General features: G+C 45.0%; 1 protein-coding gene across 2 annotated transcripts in view; it reads left to right on the top strand.

Annotated features, from left to right (window-relative positions):
- LOC139570709 (inositol polyphosphate-5-phosphatase A-like) overlaps positions 1–18,096 on the top strand; it is a 189,605-nt gene that overhangs the window by 125,427 nt on the left and 46,082 nt on the right. For both annotated transcript variants that reach the window (XM_071392841.1, XM_071392840.1), the window contains exon 9: positions 5,879–5,963. In XM_071392841.1, coding sequence (XP_071248942.1) covers positions 5,879–5,963 — 85 coding nt within the window. The remainder of the gene's footprint in view (positions 1–5,878; positions 5,964–18,096) is intronic.

Raw genomic sequence — 18,096 nt, 5'->3', positions numbered from 1 at the left:
ACTCCTACCCCAGAAAGAGAGCAGGAAAAGGGAGAGGGTGAATATCTATAGCCAAAGCCTCCTCTCTCCCCCTTCTCTCTCTTTCTGAGCTCTAATCTCTCATTGTGGGGAGGGGGTAAGGAGGGGAAGTGGACACCACCAGCTGAGATCCAGAGGGGCTGCTGGTGCAGGAGCCTGGTCAGCGAGACAGTCTAGGGAGCGAGCTCCGTGGCTGGGCCCAACCTCAGCCCCTTCCCTTATCTAGCGCCCTGGCTAATAATGCAGCTTACGGCCCTTTGAGAACACATCTGATAAGCCCCTTCCTCTGTGGCCCTTTTAACTGCTAAGCAGTGTTTATTTCCAAAGCGCTTCAAGGCCTCCGGGGAACAATGCTGAGAAGGAACAGCGTTTAGCCAGCCAAACCTCTCCATTGAGTCACATCAAAAAAGCACTTCTCCGGTCTCTGGCTGATGTGTGGCCGGCAGCTTCATGAGAGAAGGGAAAGTCCTGTTTGAAATGTATACCCTCCTTGCCTGTTTTTATACCCCTATGCCTTCCCCTTTGAAAACTGAGATATGAGCCTCAAACGGCATCTAAAGTTATTAACCCTTCATATTAATATTTCCCTTGACGCTTGGCATCATTGCTTCATTACATAAGACATTTGTTTTCGTGGAGCGCGGGAATATCACAAAATAATGCTATGTTCTTAATATCGGAAATATCCATTTGATATATGATCCTGAAATTGGTTTGGGAATTGTGTTTTTGAAAAAAAACACTGCATTTTATCTGTAGATATCATTGCTTCCTGATATCATTGATATATATGACTCTGTATCTAGTAAAATGCCCTCTAATTTGCTTAGTTTCGCCAAGGACTGGTGATGTAAGGAGGACACCGAGTCTGTGCTAATTCGGAATTCAGGGCTCTGGCCAAGAGGATGGAACAGCAGGCTGCCAAGAACCATGTGAAATGATAGCTATGAGATAAAATCAACACAATTTTTTTCTTTAGCTAAAAATCTTTTGTTTATTGGAGTTGTGTTCCTTTTTATTCTCTCCCTTTGAGTGGCTGGTCCGGTTCAGGAGAGAACAGTTTTACATTACAACCGTGAAATCTTGGTATAAAGACCCCCTTTGTCCCCCGCCATTATTTTCACACAAATATAGTCCATTGTCACACAGCTGAAGTTAATTTGATCAACATTGGAGACATTTAACTGTTTTGTTCACTGAAAAGGCTCGTTTCATGCTCATTTTCGAGGCATTGAAAAGCAATGATTGGCAAAAAAATGATGTTGCCGTTAACAATTCAGGGCAATTAGTTTCCCAGGGGGAAGCAGTGGGCCGTACTGGCCACCATACAGCAATTCTTTGTGATTTTATGGACGGTCATCAGTCAACTGTCAGAGCATCGCAAAGAGCCCTCCAATCTAAATGTTTCCTTTAAGGCTTTTCCCAGAACAACAGGGTGAAAGAGAAGAGAAAGGAGAGCCTGTTTCCAGGCAATAGACATGTTCAGCTGGAAGAAGGACTGAATAATTGCAGAGAGATCCTCAATAAAAGCCGGATAAATTGATGAGACAGGGTAGTAGTAGTGTGGTGCGCGTACGTGTTTATACAAAATGGATAAATTAGTGTTTTAGTGGAGGTGTGGTGAATAATGTGATAGTAGAATCGTTTTTTTTTTTTTTTAAGAGCATCTGATTGACTCAATGTGTGTGCTTATGCTTATTTGGGTTTGCATGCAAGCACTTGCTATGACCTGTGTGTTTGTGTGGCACAGGAAATACTGTGGTTGCTGCCTTATGTCATTCAGTAGTAGGGTTGAAACATTTCAGGAACTTTCAATACATTTTTCCCAAATCCCAGTTAGCGGATTACCTAAATATGGAGGGAATAAGCAGGAGCCAGAATTTTCCTCTCACCGGGATTTCTGCAAATCTACGGAATTGATTGAAGGTTCCTGGAATTTTGCAACACAATTCATTAGAGACTGAAGGAGAGCATTGTCTTTAGGTGGATAGTTGTGTTTAGGGGCTAGTGGACAGTGCTAGCTCAGCTAGGGACCAAATACAGTATAGCCCTTCATGGGGGTAGTGGTGTGGAGAGGGGTGTCAGTGTGTGACTGTGAACTGCCTCCTCACCCTGGGAGGCCTGGGGGCAGCAGGGGGTTAATCCCCCCCAGTCAGTCTCTACTGTATAGAATCAGTTCATTAGCAAGTAGCCACCATTCACTATTAGCTCTGCAGCCATGGGGATTGAAGAACCGTAAATGAGTATATTGTACTGTATATTGTCAACAACCATTTTACCTAGTTATGTATCTGCGGAATAGAGATCTGCCGAAATGAGTCGATATGATAGGTTCACAGGCTGTAAGATGTGGCTCCCATGCATGTTGGATTTGGCAAATGGGAGTTACTGCTGAGAAGAGGTTGGACAGGCTTGTATCGCCACCTATACCAGTCCACCCAACACCACCAGATCCAGTGGCTGACATCCTTCCTCCCTCGGTTTGTTTGCGTCCCTATTTGAAATGCTGTGGGATTTGACCAGTCATTGGGTTTGACGTTGTTGGTTTGGTTTATCCTCTAACCTCTGTGTGACCGTGACACCCCACAAGCACCCTTTTGGCATGACTCAACTGGGAGAGCTGGGTAGGGTGGGAGAAGGGTTTCTGGGTGGGATGGGCGCTGGTAGCGGGTGGCCAACCCTGGGTGTCACAGGTCACATCAGGGTTCCTCCCCTAGCCCATTGAGCCAGACGTCAAGAAGCACATTCTTCACAATGTTGACATTCTCCAAAATTCTCAAAATCACACTCCCAATGGATGACTCTGCATTGGCTTTTGTAGTGTGCCGTTGAGTTGAATTTGAATGAATCATTCATTTTTGATAGGCTAACGTAACGTTACTTGATGAAGGCGTGTTAGCGTTAGCTAGCAGTAACTGCTTTTGTCTTGAAGCTAAAAAGGCAATGAGTGTACGGAAGAGAAAATAAACCCTTTAATTGTCTGCACACGATTGTGAATTGTTGAATAGTGCAAGAGTGTAATATGGTTAAGACGAAAAGTTCCTTGCATAGTTGAACAGTTTTTTGTAAGCACGATTACTGGCTAGTGGATGTACTATAGGCTAACGTGACTGGGATATTTAAGCTGTAGTGCAAGCATGTCTGTTGCCAAACCCACAAATTCTCTCTCGGCACATGACAGTCCGTTGCTAATGTAAACTGAAAAGTTTATGTACATATTATGTCAGTTGAAATCTCGTCGCGGTGCTTCTACTGCAACTCTCTTCAGTCTGAATAAGCCCTAAGCCATTTATGTGTGTGTGAGCTGTGAATGTGTCAGGAATGTGCTCCCTGTGCTTTGTGCGGCTCCGGTAGGGGGCCTGGGAGCAGAGTTGGGGGGGCCATGTTATAAATTAGCGGCTGACCCTGTCTTTGTGTGGCACCAGGAAGGCCTGACTGATAGCCCCCCCCCTCAGTGAGAACGGCCCCTGTAAAGAGCCTCTTTCAGAGGTGTCACCGTGCGATGAATTGGCCAGGGGGAAGCATGTTTATAGACTGTGTAAAGAAGTGCGTCTTTGTGTGGAAATATCGCTGACACTGTTACAGTTTGCTTGAATGAACTGTGATGACGCGACTAATGGGGCCCTCGCTGGGGGGCCTGCAGGGGGCCCTCAGGACCCCCCACCACAGCCCCATTCACACCCAGTCCGCTGTGGCTAATGTCAATTCTTAGGGACGCCATAAAGGCCAAGCAAAAGTCAACTTTCACACCAGCGGGTCACCACAAGTGCTTTAGGAAATGACAATGTAAACAGAGCGTTACCTTCTGACCTGCGGCTGATACCTTAGCCCTACAGACAGAACATCCAGGGCTACGGAATTAGACATGGCTATTAGAGGGATGAAGCTTGGAACAGGCTCGCCCCAGCACTGGACCCTGGGGAAACGCACACGCTCTCCGGGGAGAGTGGCATGGTCTGAATCGTCCCTTTGTTTTCTCTCTTGTCCCTTTCGCCTCTCCTCGCTCTCTCTCTGCTCTCTCCCTCCACACTCGCTCTCTCCTCTATTTTATTCCCCGTCCCCTCCTCTCTTCACTCTCATTCTCCCCTCTCTCTGTTCTCCCTATCTCTCCTCTATGCAAATGTACTCCATTCACTTTTTTGGAGTGAGCTCATTTCTTTTTTAAGAATAAAGCCACCTTAAAGCTGTCTGTCTACAAATGTTCATAATGTTTCATGTCGGCAAGTCTCCGTTGTACGAGTTACATGCTGAGCATACACATATAATATAATTATTTGAAAGGCAATACCATTATTTGAGTACTATTCTCATCCTAATCGTCACTATAACCTTTTACTTTTATTAGGCCTATATTTATTTTTACAGAGAACTTGGTCCATTTAACCCCGGGACACTGTGAGTCGTGGAATGTGTTGAAGTGGCCGTTCCATTGGCCACTTGCACATTTACATTGGAGTCATTTAGCAGGTGCTCTCATCCAGAGTGACTTACATCAGCAATTAGGGTTAAGTGCCTTGCTCAAGGACACATTGGCAGATTTTTCACCTAGTCTGCTCTGGGATTTGAACCAGCGACCTTTTCGGTTGCTGGCCCAACACTCTTAACCACTAGGCTACCTGCCGCTAGGCTACAGCAAGTGTGAACTGTCCTTGTATTTGAATAGAGTGCTCTTCCAGTCCCCATGGCTGGGGAAGGTCAGTGATGACATCACCCAGTCTGTGTGTTACCCCCATCCCTTCCCCCACCCCGAGCACCCATGACTGGTTGTCTGAGGTGCAGGTGTCCGCCAGTCTCCCCACAACAAGCAACCCCCTCCTCCTTAGAGAAACACTGGCTGGGCTGTGGTGATGCTTTACGACACAGGTCCAGGAATGGACCCACCACAGAGTGCCTTCTCTTTTTATGGCCTCATAAATATATTGTTATCAGGGGGCCGGGAGAGAGTCCGCCCTCCGCCCGGCGATTTATCCCCCCCCCCCCCGATTAGCAAGGCACTAGCGTTCTGAATCATTAATTACGCAAGTAGGCTAGCAGCGCTAACTCTGTCGTCTTAATTTCTTATCTCTCCCCTGTAAGAGGGAGCCTCTTTTTAAGTCAATGATTAGGTATAGGAAGTTAATTATACGTCGCTTAGGTGCGTTTTAAATGCGCTCGGATGCCAGTGCTGCTGTAGATCTGGAAGCGTTCCATGAACCTGGTATCTGGACTCCATGAATCCTCCCTACCTCACACAGTTCTATATATTGGATTGGATTTGATACTGTGGGTTACAGGATTTCTCTCCGTGTTGCTGTTCAATGATCATGTCCCTATATTTATTTCACCTTTTATTCCATGGCTAGATGGTCAACGCATACTAGGTAGTATTCAAGTGTGGATATTGGGACAGAGTTCATGACTGCTTACATTCCATGCGAAGTATAGCAGCTTCCCGTAGAATGGAGATCATACTGTCCACACAGACTCAGTCTAATTTGCTCATACACTATTTGGAACAGCATGCTCAAGTCAGCTCAGTCACATTACTAGAACATCATTTGAAACTTTCACAGCGAATTTCACTTTATACTCGAGATGAACAATATTTGAAAGGCCCCGATTTTTACTCAAACCAATTCATGTTAACTGCTTTACAATTCTGTTTGGGATTTTGTCATGTTGAATATTATTCTCCACAGGGGTGAAACACTTCTGACCAATGTGTTTGTGCCACCAGGTGGTGCTGTGCACCTCATAAATGAAATGAAATGCCCTAAGGCAACCAACCACCAAGGCCCACCTGAGAGGCCCATCAACAGTATAGGCCTACTCCACTTGAAGCAATTTACTGTTGATGACAAATTGTTTTCATGTTTTTCAGGATCACTGACCAGAGGTTTGAAAAGGTGCCATATTTTGTCTTCGGAGACTTCAACTTCAGGTTGGATACAAGGCAGGTTGTTGAGGTAAGCACTGATGCATGTATTGCAAGCATATCAGTTACAGAGTCTACAATGGTGTGTGTGTGTGTGTGTGTGTGTGTGTGTGTGTGTGTGTGTGTGTGTGTGTGTGTGTGTGTGTGTGTGTGTGTGTGTGTGTGTGTGTGTGTGTGTGTGTGTGTGTGTGTGTGTGTGTGTGTGGGTTCATGAACATAGTTTGCCAGGGTTTACGGGGGACACCAAACACCAGCCCCTCACAGTTATGGCTCATTATCACCCCTCTACTGTGGCTGGCCCAGCTGTGTTTGCCAACCAACCCTCCATGTGCATTGTTAGGTTCCCCTCTCTATCTCTTCCTCCCTCTCTCCCTCCCCTTCTCTTGGTGCAAATGAGGCTACATTGGAGAGTCAGTGTAGAGTAGTCATTCAGCAATCCTCATCAGGAGATGAGGGGGGGGTTGTTGGATAACAAGCCATAAAGTTCCACACAGACCGTGGAGCTCCATGATAACAGAGACTAGACACTTGTGGGGCAAACGCTGCTCTCACCACACAATGGCCCCTCAAATCAGTGGCTCTGTTCAAGGTGTGGGCATTGTTCATTTGGGAGAAGCCCCACTCTCTCAAAAGGGAAGGGGAATAGGAGTGGGGAGGAGGGAGGTGGGCGGTTGTTGAATGGAGAGGTTTTGCTCAAATGGTTCAGGAAAGACTTCATCCTGTGAGGTAAAGTGAGAATTGCCTTTTGAGTGGGGAATGTGGTTTAACCATCCAACCACTAGGGGAGGAATTAAATAGAATACTTTATTGAGTGCAGCAACCAACTAGTCCTGTGCCAATGGGACTGGGAGAGGTCATATTGTCATTGAATGAGGATGTGGTTTCAAACTGCTGAGTTGTGTGTGTGACCATATGATGTACTGTATCTATCACATTGATATATTGCATTTTCTAATTGTCCGGTGGTACATTGGATTCCAGAGAAGTAATTGGTGCACATTAGAGCTGCTGATCATGTGAGAATATTATAAGTTGCTTTGGAGATAATACAGTAAGCCAAGGTCCCAAGTCCACAGCAGCCACAGCCTGAGAGGGAGGAGGGAAGAGTAGATGCCTGAAGAATTATCAGAGAACACTGAGACTATTGAGAAAAAATTGTTGTGAATCAAAGTCACTCGACCCAACATCTAGTTTACCTCGATTGAGGAATAGGATGTGGTTAGCATGACTGTGGTCATGAAATACAGACAGCGGGCATTAGTTTAATATTACAGCTACCTCTGTGACATAGTCATTGTTTAAAAAATAAATAATGTAACCTTTATTTAACTAGGCAAGTCAGTTAAGAACAAATTCTTATTGACAATGACGGCCTACCCCAGACAAACCCGGACGACGCTGGTCCAATTGGGAGTCCCGTAGGGTGTCGCACAATCACGTCCGGATGTGATACAGCCTGGATTTGAACCAGGGACTGTAGTGACGCCTCTTGCACTGAGATGCAGTGCCTTAGACCGCTGCACCACTCGGGAGCCCATTGTGACCATAGGTCCACACAAAAAGTGACGTTTTCAACGAAAATCACAAAAGTGGGGTACCGAAGCAATCTTTCCCCATTTGAAAGGAGTTTAGCCAAGTCTAAATTCAAGCATCAACGACACACGCGGTTTACTTTTTTTATTGTAACTGTCCAAATGTTGTGAATGATGAATATTCATTACAATGAGCCGGTCCTCCTATAGTTCCTCCCACCAGCCTCCTCTGATTAATGCCATAAACCATGTTTCCATCTGACATTTGTATGCGAGGTAAAGTACGTTGGGTAAAAAAACAACAGTCCTGATGGAAACAGCTATTTTGTTGACAAAACAAAATACACTAGACAAGGTGGGATATTTTTGTGTCTTAAGTTAATTATGAGAGAAATGCCGCTGGACACCCTTTTATGCGCAAATATTGATATAATAATCATATCGAAGTAAACTTGGAGTCACAAGATGATATGTTGTGTGGTCCTCCCACTACGACTCGGGAAAGCATGCAGTTTATTAGGCTACAGATGAAATAAGTTATGATGAACTTGCACGGTGATGAGCTTGATGCTCCTATAGAGGGTCTTATTCTGTTGACATGATTGATGCTTGGCTGCTGTTTGACAATAAAAAATAATCTTGCTCTTTTGTCCATAATAATGTAGACTATTCTCATCATGTAGACTATTCCCAAAATGTATCGGGCCTGCGTCCTCCGAAACATGACCCGGCAAACCGCACTTCTTAACACCTGCTCGCTTAACCCAGAAGCCAGCTGCACCAATGTGTCGGAGGAAACACAGTTCAACTAACGACCGAAGTCAGCCTGCAGACGCCCGACCCGCCACAAGGAGTCACTAGAGTGCGATGAGCCAAGTAAAGCCCCCCTCCGCCAAACCCTCCCCTAACCCGGACGACGCTTGGCCAATTGTGCGCCGCACTATGGGATCGAACCCCAGGCTGTAGTGACCCCGCAACACTGCGATGCAGTGCCTTAGACCGCTGCGCCACTCGGGAGGCCATAACAGACCCTTAGTAGAGTTGAAAATGCAAAGGAAACCCATGGTAATTTAACTGTAAACGTTATTTTTATGTGCACTTTTTCATCCCGAACAGCATATTAATAGCACACCCCTGCACACCGAAATGTATATTTTTAACTAGTATGCAGCAGGTTGATAACGATTTCACCAAAGTATGTTGTATCAGACATTTCAAACAACATTCCCAGCTAATGAGAAAACAGTCATGGTATTTAATTTAAGGGAATGAACAAGATTTAACAATGCAACCGTGAGGCTAATTTTAAGTGTTGAAAAAATAAATAAATAATTACATCTATACCCCAGTACGACCTACGTGACCGCAGTGAAAGGGAGGGGGGGGGGGGTCTAAAGTACAAAGAGTACCTCAGGAAGTCAGATCTGTGGTCCGTGAAGTCCCTTCTACCACCACTCTCTATTCACACACACACACACACACTTTCTCTCTCTTCGCACACACTTACTCATAAGCCCCTCTACTTCCTTTTACTCCTTCCTAAGAGGTCCTCATACTCACCCTTTAACGGGACAACACCAAATGCTGATGACATCATCCAAGGGGCTCGGCTTGTTAAAGAGGCAGCATTCTACTCATATAAACCCGTCCAGTGCGGAGCTCACCGGTTTGATTTAATGGTGACCTGTACTATATGTGGTTGTGGAGGGCCGCTGTGATGTCACCAGTAAACAGATGAGTGTAGTCTCCATGTGGCTCTCTAACTCCCAGCCAGCGGCTATGTCAACCCTATAATGACAATTAATGTCAGCCGGACTATTAGTGCACATTGGGACTATGCTTTACTGTAGATTGGCCCTGGTGGATCGATCGGCCCTGCTTATCTGGAGATTGATTCAGATGTAGGCTCGCTCTCTCTAACACACACGCATGCACTCACATATACACTACCGATCAAAAGTTTTAGAAAACCTGCTCATTCAAGGGTTTTTCTTTATTTTGACTATTTTCTACATTGTAGAATAATAGTGAAGACAAAAAAACTATGAAATAACACATATGGAATCATGTAGTAACCAAAAAAGTGTTTAACAAATCAAAATATTGTTTATATTTGAGATTCTTCAAATAGCCACCCTTTACCTTGATGACAGTTTTGCACACTCTTGGCATTCTCTCAACCAGCTTCACCTGGAATGCTTTTCCAACGGTCCTGAAGGAGTTCCCACATACGCTGAACACTTGTTGGCTGCTTTTTCTTCACTCTGCGGTTCGACTCATCCCAAACCATCTCAATTTGGTTGAGGACCTGGCCTCCACAATCCCCCGACATCTGATGCAGCACTCCATCACTCTCCTTGGTAAAATAGCTCTTACACAGACTGGAGGTGTGTTGGGTCATTGTCCTGTTGAAAAACAAATGATGGTCCCACTGCGCTCAAACCAGATGGGATGGCTTATCGCTGCAAAATACTGTGGTAACCATGCTAGTGTGCCTTCAATTCTAAATAAATCACAGACAGTGTCACCAGCGAAGCACAATCACACCAACACACCTCCTCCTCCATGCTTTACGGTGGGTAATACACATACGGAGATCATCCGTTCACCCACACCGCGTCTCACAAAAATACGGCGGTTGGAACCCAAAACATTTTTTGGGGACTCATCAGACCAAATGACAAATTTCCACCGGTCTAATGTCCATTGCTCGTGTTTCTTGCCCCAAGCAAGTCTCTTCTTCTTATTGGTGTCCTTTATTAGTCGTTTCTTTGCAACAATTCGACCATGAAGGCCTGATTCTCCTCTGAACAGTTGATGTTGTGTCTGTTACTTAAACTCTGTAAAGCATTTATTTGGGCTGCAATTTCTGATGCTGGTAACTCTAATGAACTTATCCTATGCAGCAGAGGTAACTCTGGGTCTTCCATTCCTGTAGCGGTCCTGAGAGCCAGTTTCATCATAGCGCGTGATGGTTTTTGCGACTGCACTTGAAGAAACTTTCAAATGTCTTTAAATTTTCAGCATTGACTGACCTTCATGTCTTAAAGAAATGACTGACTGTTGTTTCACTTTGCTTATTTGAGCTGTTCTTGCCATAATATGGACTTGGACTTTTACCAAATAGGGCTATCTTCTGTATATCCCCCCTACCTTGTCACAACACAACTGATTGGCTCAAACGCATTAAGAAGGAAAGAAATTCCACAAATTAACTTTTAAGAAGGCACACCTTTTAAGTGAAATGCATTCCAGATGACTACCTCATGAAGCTGGTTGAGAGAATGCCAAGAGTGTGCAAAGCTGTCATCAAGGCAAAGGGTAGCTATTTGAAGAATCTCAAATATAAAGTTTACCTACTCAGTCAAGGGTTTTTCTTTAATTTTACTATTTTCTACATTGTAGAATAATAGTGAAGACAAACTATGAAATAACACATATGGAATCATGTAGTAACCAAAAAATGTGTTATTAAACAAGTCAAAATATATTTTATATTTGAGATTCTTCAAAGTAGCCACCCAAGACCTACCTTCAAGTGCAGTCACAAAAACCATCAAGCGCTATGATTAAACCTGCTCTCATGAGGACCGACACAGGAAAGGAAGACCCAGAATTACCTCTGCTGCAGAGGATAAGTTCATTAGAGTTAACTGCACCTCAAATTGCAGCCCAAATAAATGCTTCACAGAGTTCAAGTAACAGACATATCTCAACATCAACAGTTCAGAGTAGACTGAGTGAATCAGGCCTTCATGGTCGAATTTCTGCAAAGAATCCACTACTGAAGGACACCAATAATAATAAGAGACTTGCTTGGGCCAAGAAACACGAGCAATGGACATTAGACTGTCCTTGTGTCTGATGAGTCCAAATTTGATATTTTTGGTTCCAACCGCTGTGTCTTTGTGAGACGCAGATATGGTGAACGGATTTTCTCCGCATGTGTGGCTCCCACTGAAGTATGGAGGAGGAGGTGTGGGGGTGCTTTGCTGGTGACACTTTGTGATTTATTTAGAATTCAAGGCACACTTAACCAGTATGGCTACCACAGCATTCTGCAGCGATACGCCATCCCATCTGGTTTGCGCTTAGTGGGAGTATAATTTGTTTTTCAACAGGACAATGACCCAATACACCTCCAGGCTGTGTAAGTGCTATTTCACCAAGAAGGAGAGTGATGGAGTGCTGCATCAGATGACCTGGCTTCCACAATCACCCAACCTCAACCCAATTGATATGGTTTGGGATGAGTTGGACCGCAGAGGAAAGAAAAAGCAGCCAACAAGTGCTATATATATATATATATTTTTTTTTCACCTTTATTTAAACAGGTAGGCTAGTTGAGAACAAGTTCTCATTTACAATTGCGACCTGGCCAAGATAAAGCAAAGCAGTTCGACACATACTCCACATACACATGGAGTAAAAACAAACATACAGTCAATAATACAGTAGAAAAATAAGTCTATATACAATGTGAGCAAATGAGGTGAGATAAGGGAGGTAAAGGCAAAAAAAGGCCATGGTGGCGAAGTAAATACAATATAGCAAGTAAAACACTGGAATGGTAGATTTGCAGTGGAAGAATGTGCAAAGTAGAAATAGAAATAATGGGGTGTAAAGGAGCTAAATAAATAAATACAGTAGGGGAACAAAGGAGCTAAATAAATAAATACAGTAGGGGAAGAGGTAGTTGTTTGGGCTAAATTATAGATGGGCTATGTACAGGTGCAGTAATCTGTGAACTGCTCTGACAGCTGGTGCTTAAAGCTAGTGAGGGAGATAAGTGTTTCCAGTTTCAGAGATTTTTGTAGATCGTTCCAGTCATTGGCAGCAGAGAACTGGAAGGAGAGGCGGCCAAAGGAGGAATTGGTTTTGGGGGTGACCAGAGAGAAATACCTGCTGGAGCGCGTGCTACAGGTGGGTGCTGCTATGGTGACCAGCGAGCTGAGATAAGGGGGGACTTTACCTAACAGGGTCTTGTAGATGACCTGGAGCCAGTGAGTTTGGCGACGAGTATGAAGCGAGGGCCAGCCAACTAGAGCGTACAGGTCGCAGTGGTGGGTAATATATGGGGCTTTGGTGACAAAACGGATGGCACTGTGATAGACTGCATCCAATTTATTGAGTAGTGTATTGGAGGCTATTTTGTAAATGACATCGCCGAAGTCAAGGATCGATAGGATGGTCAATTTTACGAGGGGTATGTTTGGCAGCATGAGTGAAGGATGCTTTGTTGCGAAATAGGAAGCCAATTCTAGGTTTAACTTTGGATTGGAGGTGTTTTATGTGAGTCTGGAAGGAGAGTTTACAGTCTAACCAGACATCTAGGTATTTGTAGTTGTCCACATATTCTAAGTCAGAACCGTCCAGAGTAGTGATGCTGGACGGGCGGGCAGGTGCAGGCAGCGATAGGTTGAATAGCATGCATTTAGTTTTACTTGTATTTAAGAGCAGTTGGGGGCCACGGAAGGAGAGTTGTATGGCATTGAAGCTCGTCTGGAGGGTTGTTAACAGTGTCCAAAGAAGGGCCAGAAGTATACAGAATGGTGTCGTCTGCGTAGAGGTGGATCAGAGACTCACCAGCAGCAAGAGCGACATCATTGATGTATACAGAGAAGAGAGTCGGCCCAAGAATTGAACCCTGTGGCACCCCCATAGAGACTGCCAAAGGCCCGGACAACAGGCCCTCCGATTTGACACTTTGAATTCTATCAGAGAAGTAGTTGGTGAACCAGGCGAGGCAATCATTTGAGAAACCAAGGCTATCAAGTCTGCCGATGAGGATGTTTTATTTATTTTTTATTTATTTTACTTCACCTTTATTTAACCAGGTAGGCTAGTTGAGAACAAGTTCTCATTTGCAACTGCGACCTGGCCAAGATAAAGCATAGCAATTTGGCACATACAACAACACAGAGGAGAGTTGTATGAACAGAGTCGAAAGCCTTGGCCAGGTCAATGAATACGGCTGCACAGTATTTTTTCTTATCGATGGCGGTTAAGATATTTTTTAGGACCTTGAGCGTGGCTGAGGTGCACCCATGACCAGCTCTGAAACCAGATTGCATAGCGGAGAAGGTGCGGTGGGATTCGAAATGGTCGGTAATCTGTTTGTTGACTTGGCTTTCGAAGATCTTAGAAAGGCAGGGTAGGATAGATATAGGTCTGTAGCAGTTTGAGTCAAGAGTGTCCCCCCCCCCCCTTTGAAGAGGGGGATGACCGCAGCTGCTTTCCAATCTTTGGGAATCTCAGACGACACGAATGAGAGGTTGAACAGGTTAGTAATAGGGGTTGCAACAATTTTGGCAGATAGTTTTAGAAAGAAAGAGTCCAGATTGTCTAGCCGGCTGATTTGTAGGGGTCCAGATTTTGCAGCTCTTTCAGAACATCAGCTGACTGGATTTGGGAGAAGGAGAAATGGGGATGTGGGTTTCATCAAGGCAAAGGGTGGCTACTTTGAAGAATCTAAAATATAAAATACAGTGGGGAGAACAAGTATTTGATACACTGCCGATTTTGCAGGTTTTCCTACTTACAAAGCATGTAGAGGTCTGTAATTTTTTATCATAGGTACACTTCAACTGTGAGAGACGGAATCTAAAACAAAAATCCAGAAAATCACGTTGTATGATTTTTAAGTAATTAATTTGCATTTTATTGCATGACAATTAGTATTTGATCACCTACCAACCAGTAAGATTTCCGACTCTCACAGACCTGTTAGTTTTTCTTTAAGAAGCCCTCCTGTTCGCCACTCATTACCTGTATTAACTGCACCTGTTTGAACTTGTTACCTGTATAAATGACACCTGTCCACACACTCAATCAAACAGACTCCAACCTCTCCACAATGGCCAAGACCAGAGGGCTGTGTAAGGACATCAGGGATAAAATTGTAGACCTGCACAAGGCTGGGATGGGCTACAGGACAATAGGCAAGCAGCTTGGTGAGAAGGCAACAACTGTTGGCGCAATTATTAGAAAATGGAAGAAGTTCAAGATGACGGTCAATCAACCTCGGTCTGGGGCTCCATGCAAGATCTCACCTCGTGGGGCATCTATGATCATGAGGAAGGTGAGGGATCAGCCCAGAACTACACGGCAGGACCTGGTCAATGACCTGAAGAGAGCTGGGACCACAGGCTCAAAGAAAACCATTAGTAACACACTACGCCGTCATGGATTAAAATCCTGCAGCGCACGCAATTTCCCCCTGCTCAAGCCAGCGCATGTCCAGGCCCGTCTGAAGTTTGCCAATGACCATCTGGATGATCCAGAGGAGGAATGGGAGAAGGTCATGTGGTCTGATGAGACAAAAATAGAGCTTTTTGGTGTAAACTCCACTCGCCGTGTTTGGAGGAAGAAGAAGGATGAGTACAACCCCAAGAACACCATCCCAACCGTGAAGCATGGAGGTGGAAACATCATTCTTTGGGGATGCTTTTCTGCAAAGGGGACAGGACGACTGCACCGTATTGAGGGGAGGATGGATGGGGCCATGTATCGCGAGATCTTGGCCAACAACCTCCTTCCCTCAGTAAGAGCATTGAAGATGGGTCGTGGCTGGGTCTTCCAGCATGACAACGACCCGAAACACACAGCCAGGCAACTAAGGAGTGGCTCCGTAAAGAAGCAACTCAAGGTCCTGGAGTGGCCTAGCCTGTCTCCAGACCTGTACCCAATAGAAAATCTTTGGAGGGAGCTGAAAGTCCGTATTGCCCAGCGACAGCCCCGAAACCTGAAGGATCTGGAGAAGGTCTGTATGGAGGAGTGGGCCAAAATCCCTGCTACAGTGTGTGCAAACCTGGTCAAGAACTACAGGAAACGTATGATCTCTGTAATTGCAAACAAAGGTTTCTGTACCAAATATTAAGTTCTGCTTTTCTGATGTATCAAATACTTATGTCATGCAATAAAATGCAAATGAATTACTTAAAAATCATACAATGTGATTTTCTGGATTTTTGTTTTAGATTCCGTCTCTCACAGTTGAAAAATTACAGACCTCTACATGCTTTGTAAGTAGGAAAACCTGCAAAATCGGCAGTGTATCAAAACTTCTTCTCCCCACTGTATATTTGTTTATCACTTTTTTTTATTTTTATATATGATTCCATATGTGTTAGTTCATGGTTTTGATGTCTTCAGTATTATTCTACAAGGCAAAAAAATAAGAAAAACCCTTGAATGAATGGACAAAACTAATCTTTTGACTGTTACTGTATTTCTCTCTAATTGCGATACACTACAGCTACACTGCTTCACTCTGTCTGAATGTCATCATGGAAACCCGCTGCAATGAGAGTAGCCACCAGACCCTCCCCTTTACCCATCATGCCCTGCGGGTGGTTGTGGTTGAGTCTGCTGTGTCTGTGTGTGTGGTGTTCTACACTCCAGGCCCAATGTCCTATACCCCATTGTCCCAGGGTTGGACACAGGTGGCGGATTCCTGTCATGCTTGTGCGGCAGGATCAGTAACCAGAGGCTGTTGCCAGCTCTCCTCCCAACTGGGCTCTCCATTAATTGTGTCCGACAGAGGGAATTGGCTTCAATTGACCCCCATTCACTGGGCCTTTCACCGGGGGACAAAGGACACAGCCAAGTGGAGACTAATGCTGGGGTTGAGCTCCCTGGAGGTGGTCTCCCCAGTGTCATCGCTCTGTCCCTGGTCCTTTTCTCCTGCTCTGACTGGCCAGGAGAGGTGCAGGGAGAGGTGGGCCCAGCCAGGGAGATGTGGAGGAATGAGGCTACCCAAGCGCTCGTTGGTGGATGGGGCAGTGGGTGCCCATTTTCCAATTGTATGCCATTACACTCTGTTTACTGCTTGAAATCTAACCACTGCATTCTTAATGGTGCACTGGGTTGTATGTTTTATTTTACCTTTATTTAACCAGGCAAGTCAGGTAAGAACAAATTATTATTTACAATGACTGCCTACCCCGGCCAAACCCCAACCCAGATGACGCTGGGCCAATTGTGCGCCGCCCTATGGGATCCCAATCGCGGCCGGTTGTGATACAGCCTGGAATCGAACCAGGGTCTGTAGTAACGCCTCTAGCACTGAGATGCAGTGCCTTAGACCGCTGCGTCACTCGGGAGCCCAAAGTTGTCATGGTTACAAGGAGAATAGTGTCTATGTTCCTATATTACTGCTGTTTTAAGTAGATACTGTGCTGAGTGTGTACAGTATGTTTGAGAGAAGGTATTTGGAGCAGAGGAACCACCTGTGTGTTGAGACGGTCCGGCAGAGACGAGGAAGAAGAGATGCATGGGATGTCCGGGACCCCTGGGGACCAGTGGCTGTGAATCACAGAGGCTCAGTGACAGGCCCAGGCTCCGTGCCTGGACTCTCAGTATATTTAAAATCCCTCCTAATTAAACTTTATAGAATGTAAATTTAATATCTGCAGAAATTGTGCGCTTCTGGCCGGCCCCTCCAATTTAAGGATTGATGGAGGTCAGCGCGGAGGTTAATTGCTGACTTGATCTACTGTCCCCATGACATAGCTTGTGCCTGTTTTAATTGGAGTTTATCTGGCCGCTACATGTGCAGATTTCATTAGGCTTGCGGCCTCTCACCGCGCCACCGCTCCCTGTGTGAGGGAGATCCAGGTTGGAGGACGTGTGGAAGTGTTTGGTAGAGCCCCCTGTGGCTAGAGATAAGAGCAGGAGGATGGCAGGGGATGGCTCAGGCATCAATCTTCCTGCTTTGTCCTGGGCCTTTCTCTCACTTGAGCAGCATGAAATTTAAGGTGGGGCTGTTGACTATGACCCACTCCAAATGAATATTGTAAAATTCTCATTAATTACAAGCAGGGTAATAAATATTTCATTTTTTGTCGTGCTTTACAGCATATGGCCCATGCCAGGGAAAAGTGTGATGGATGTGTGATTGTATGTGTGATTCTGTTTTGCATATTCTAAACATATTCTCAATACAGTGTGCCTCTACACTGGCCTATGTTGAGATGTTTGTGAGTCTGTGTGTGTGTGTGTGTGTGTGTGTGTGTGTGTGTGTGTGTGTGTGTGTGTGTGTGTGTGTGTGTGTGTGTGTGTGTGTGTGTGTGGGCATACATGGGTGTGTGTCAGTGATGCGCGGGTCAGCTGTTTGTACACCTGTACCCACCCGCAATTGCTCATAACCAATCCGCATGGACTCGCATGACTTGGACTCGAGTCGGATTCCAGTCGCAAATTTGATGACTTGAGGCTCAACTTGATAGAAAATAACTTGGACTTGTAGCCTCAAGACTCGACATTAACTTGAGACTGATGACTTGAAATGATCTGGTCAGATTTTGTAACGTTTTGTCACTCATTTGAATTATGAATTACTCTTCATGCAGCCATAGATAGTAGCAGCAGCACGCTCGGCCCTCTGATTGGACCAGCAAACTGCCGTTCAACACGTCGGGAGAGCTAGCGCAGTGGTTCTCAGTTGGGAGAAGGTTTTGGGGGGTCGCAACTCACCAGTGTGAAACTGAATGGGAAAAATATTTTTTTTATACATATTTTAATAGGCTACATATAGTCTATCATTTGTAGTTTATACAGTTGAAGTCGGAAGTTTACATACACTTAGGTTGGGGTCATTAAAACTCGTTTTTTAACCACTCCACAAATTTC

Source organism: Salvelinus alpinus, chromosome 3 (genome assembly GCF_045679555.1).
Source record: "Salvelinus alpinus chromosome 3, SLU_Salpinus.1, whole genome shotgun sequence".
Taxonomy (NCBI): Eukaryota; Metazoa; Chordata; class Actinopteri; order Salmoniformes; family Salmonidae; genus Salvelinus; species Salvelinus alpinus.
This window is presented reverse-complemented; position numbering and strand designations above follow the sequence as displayed.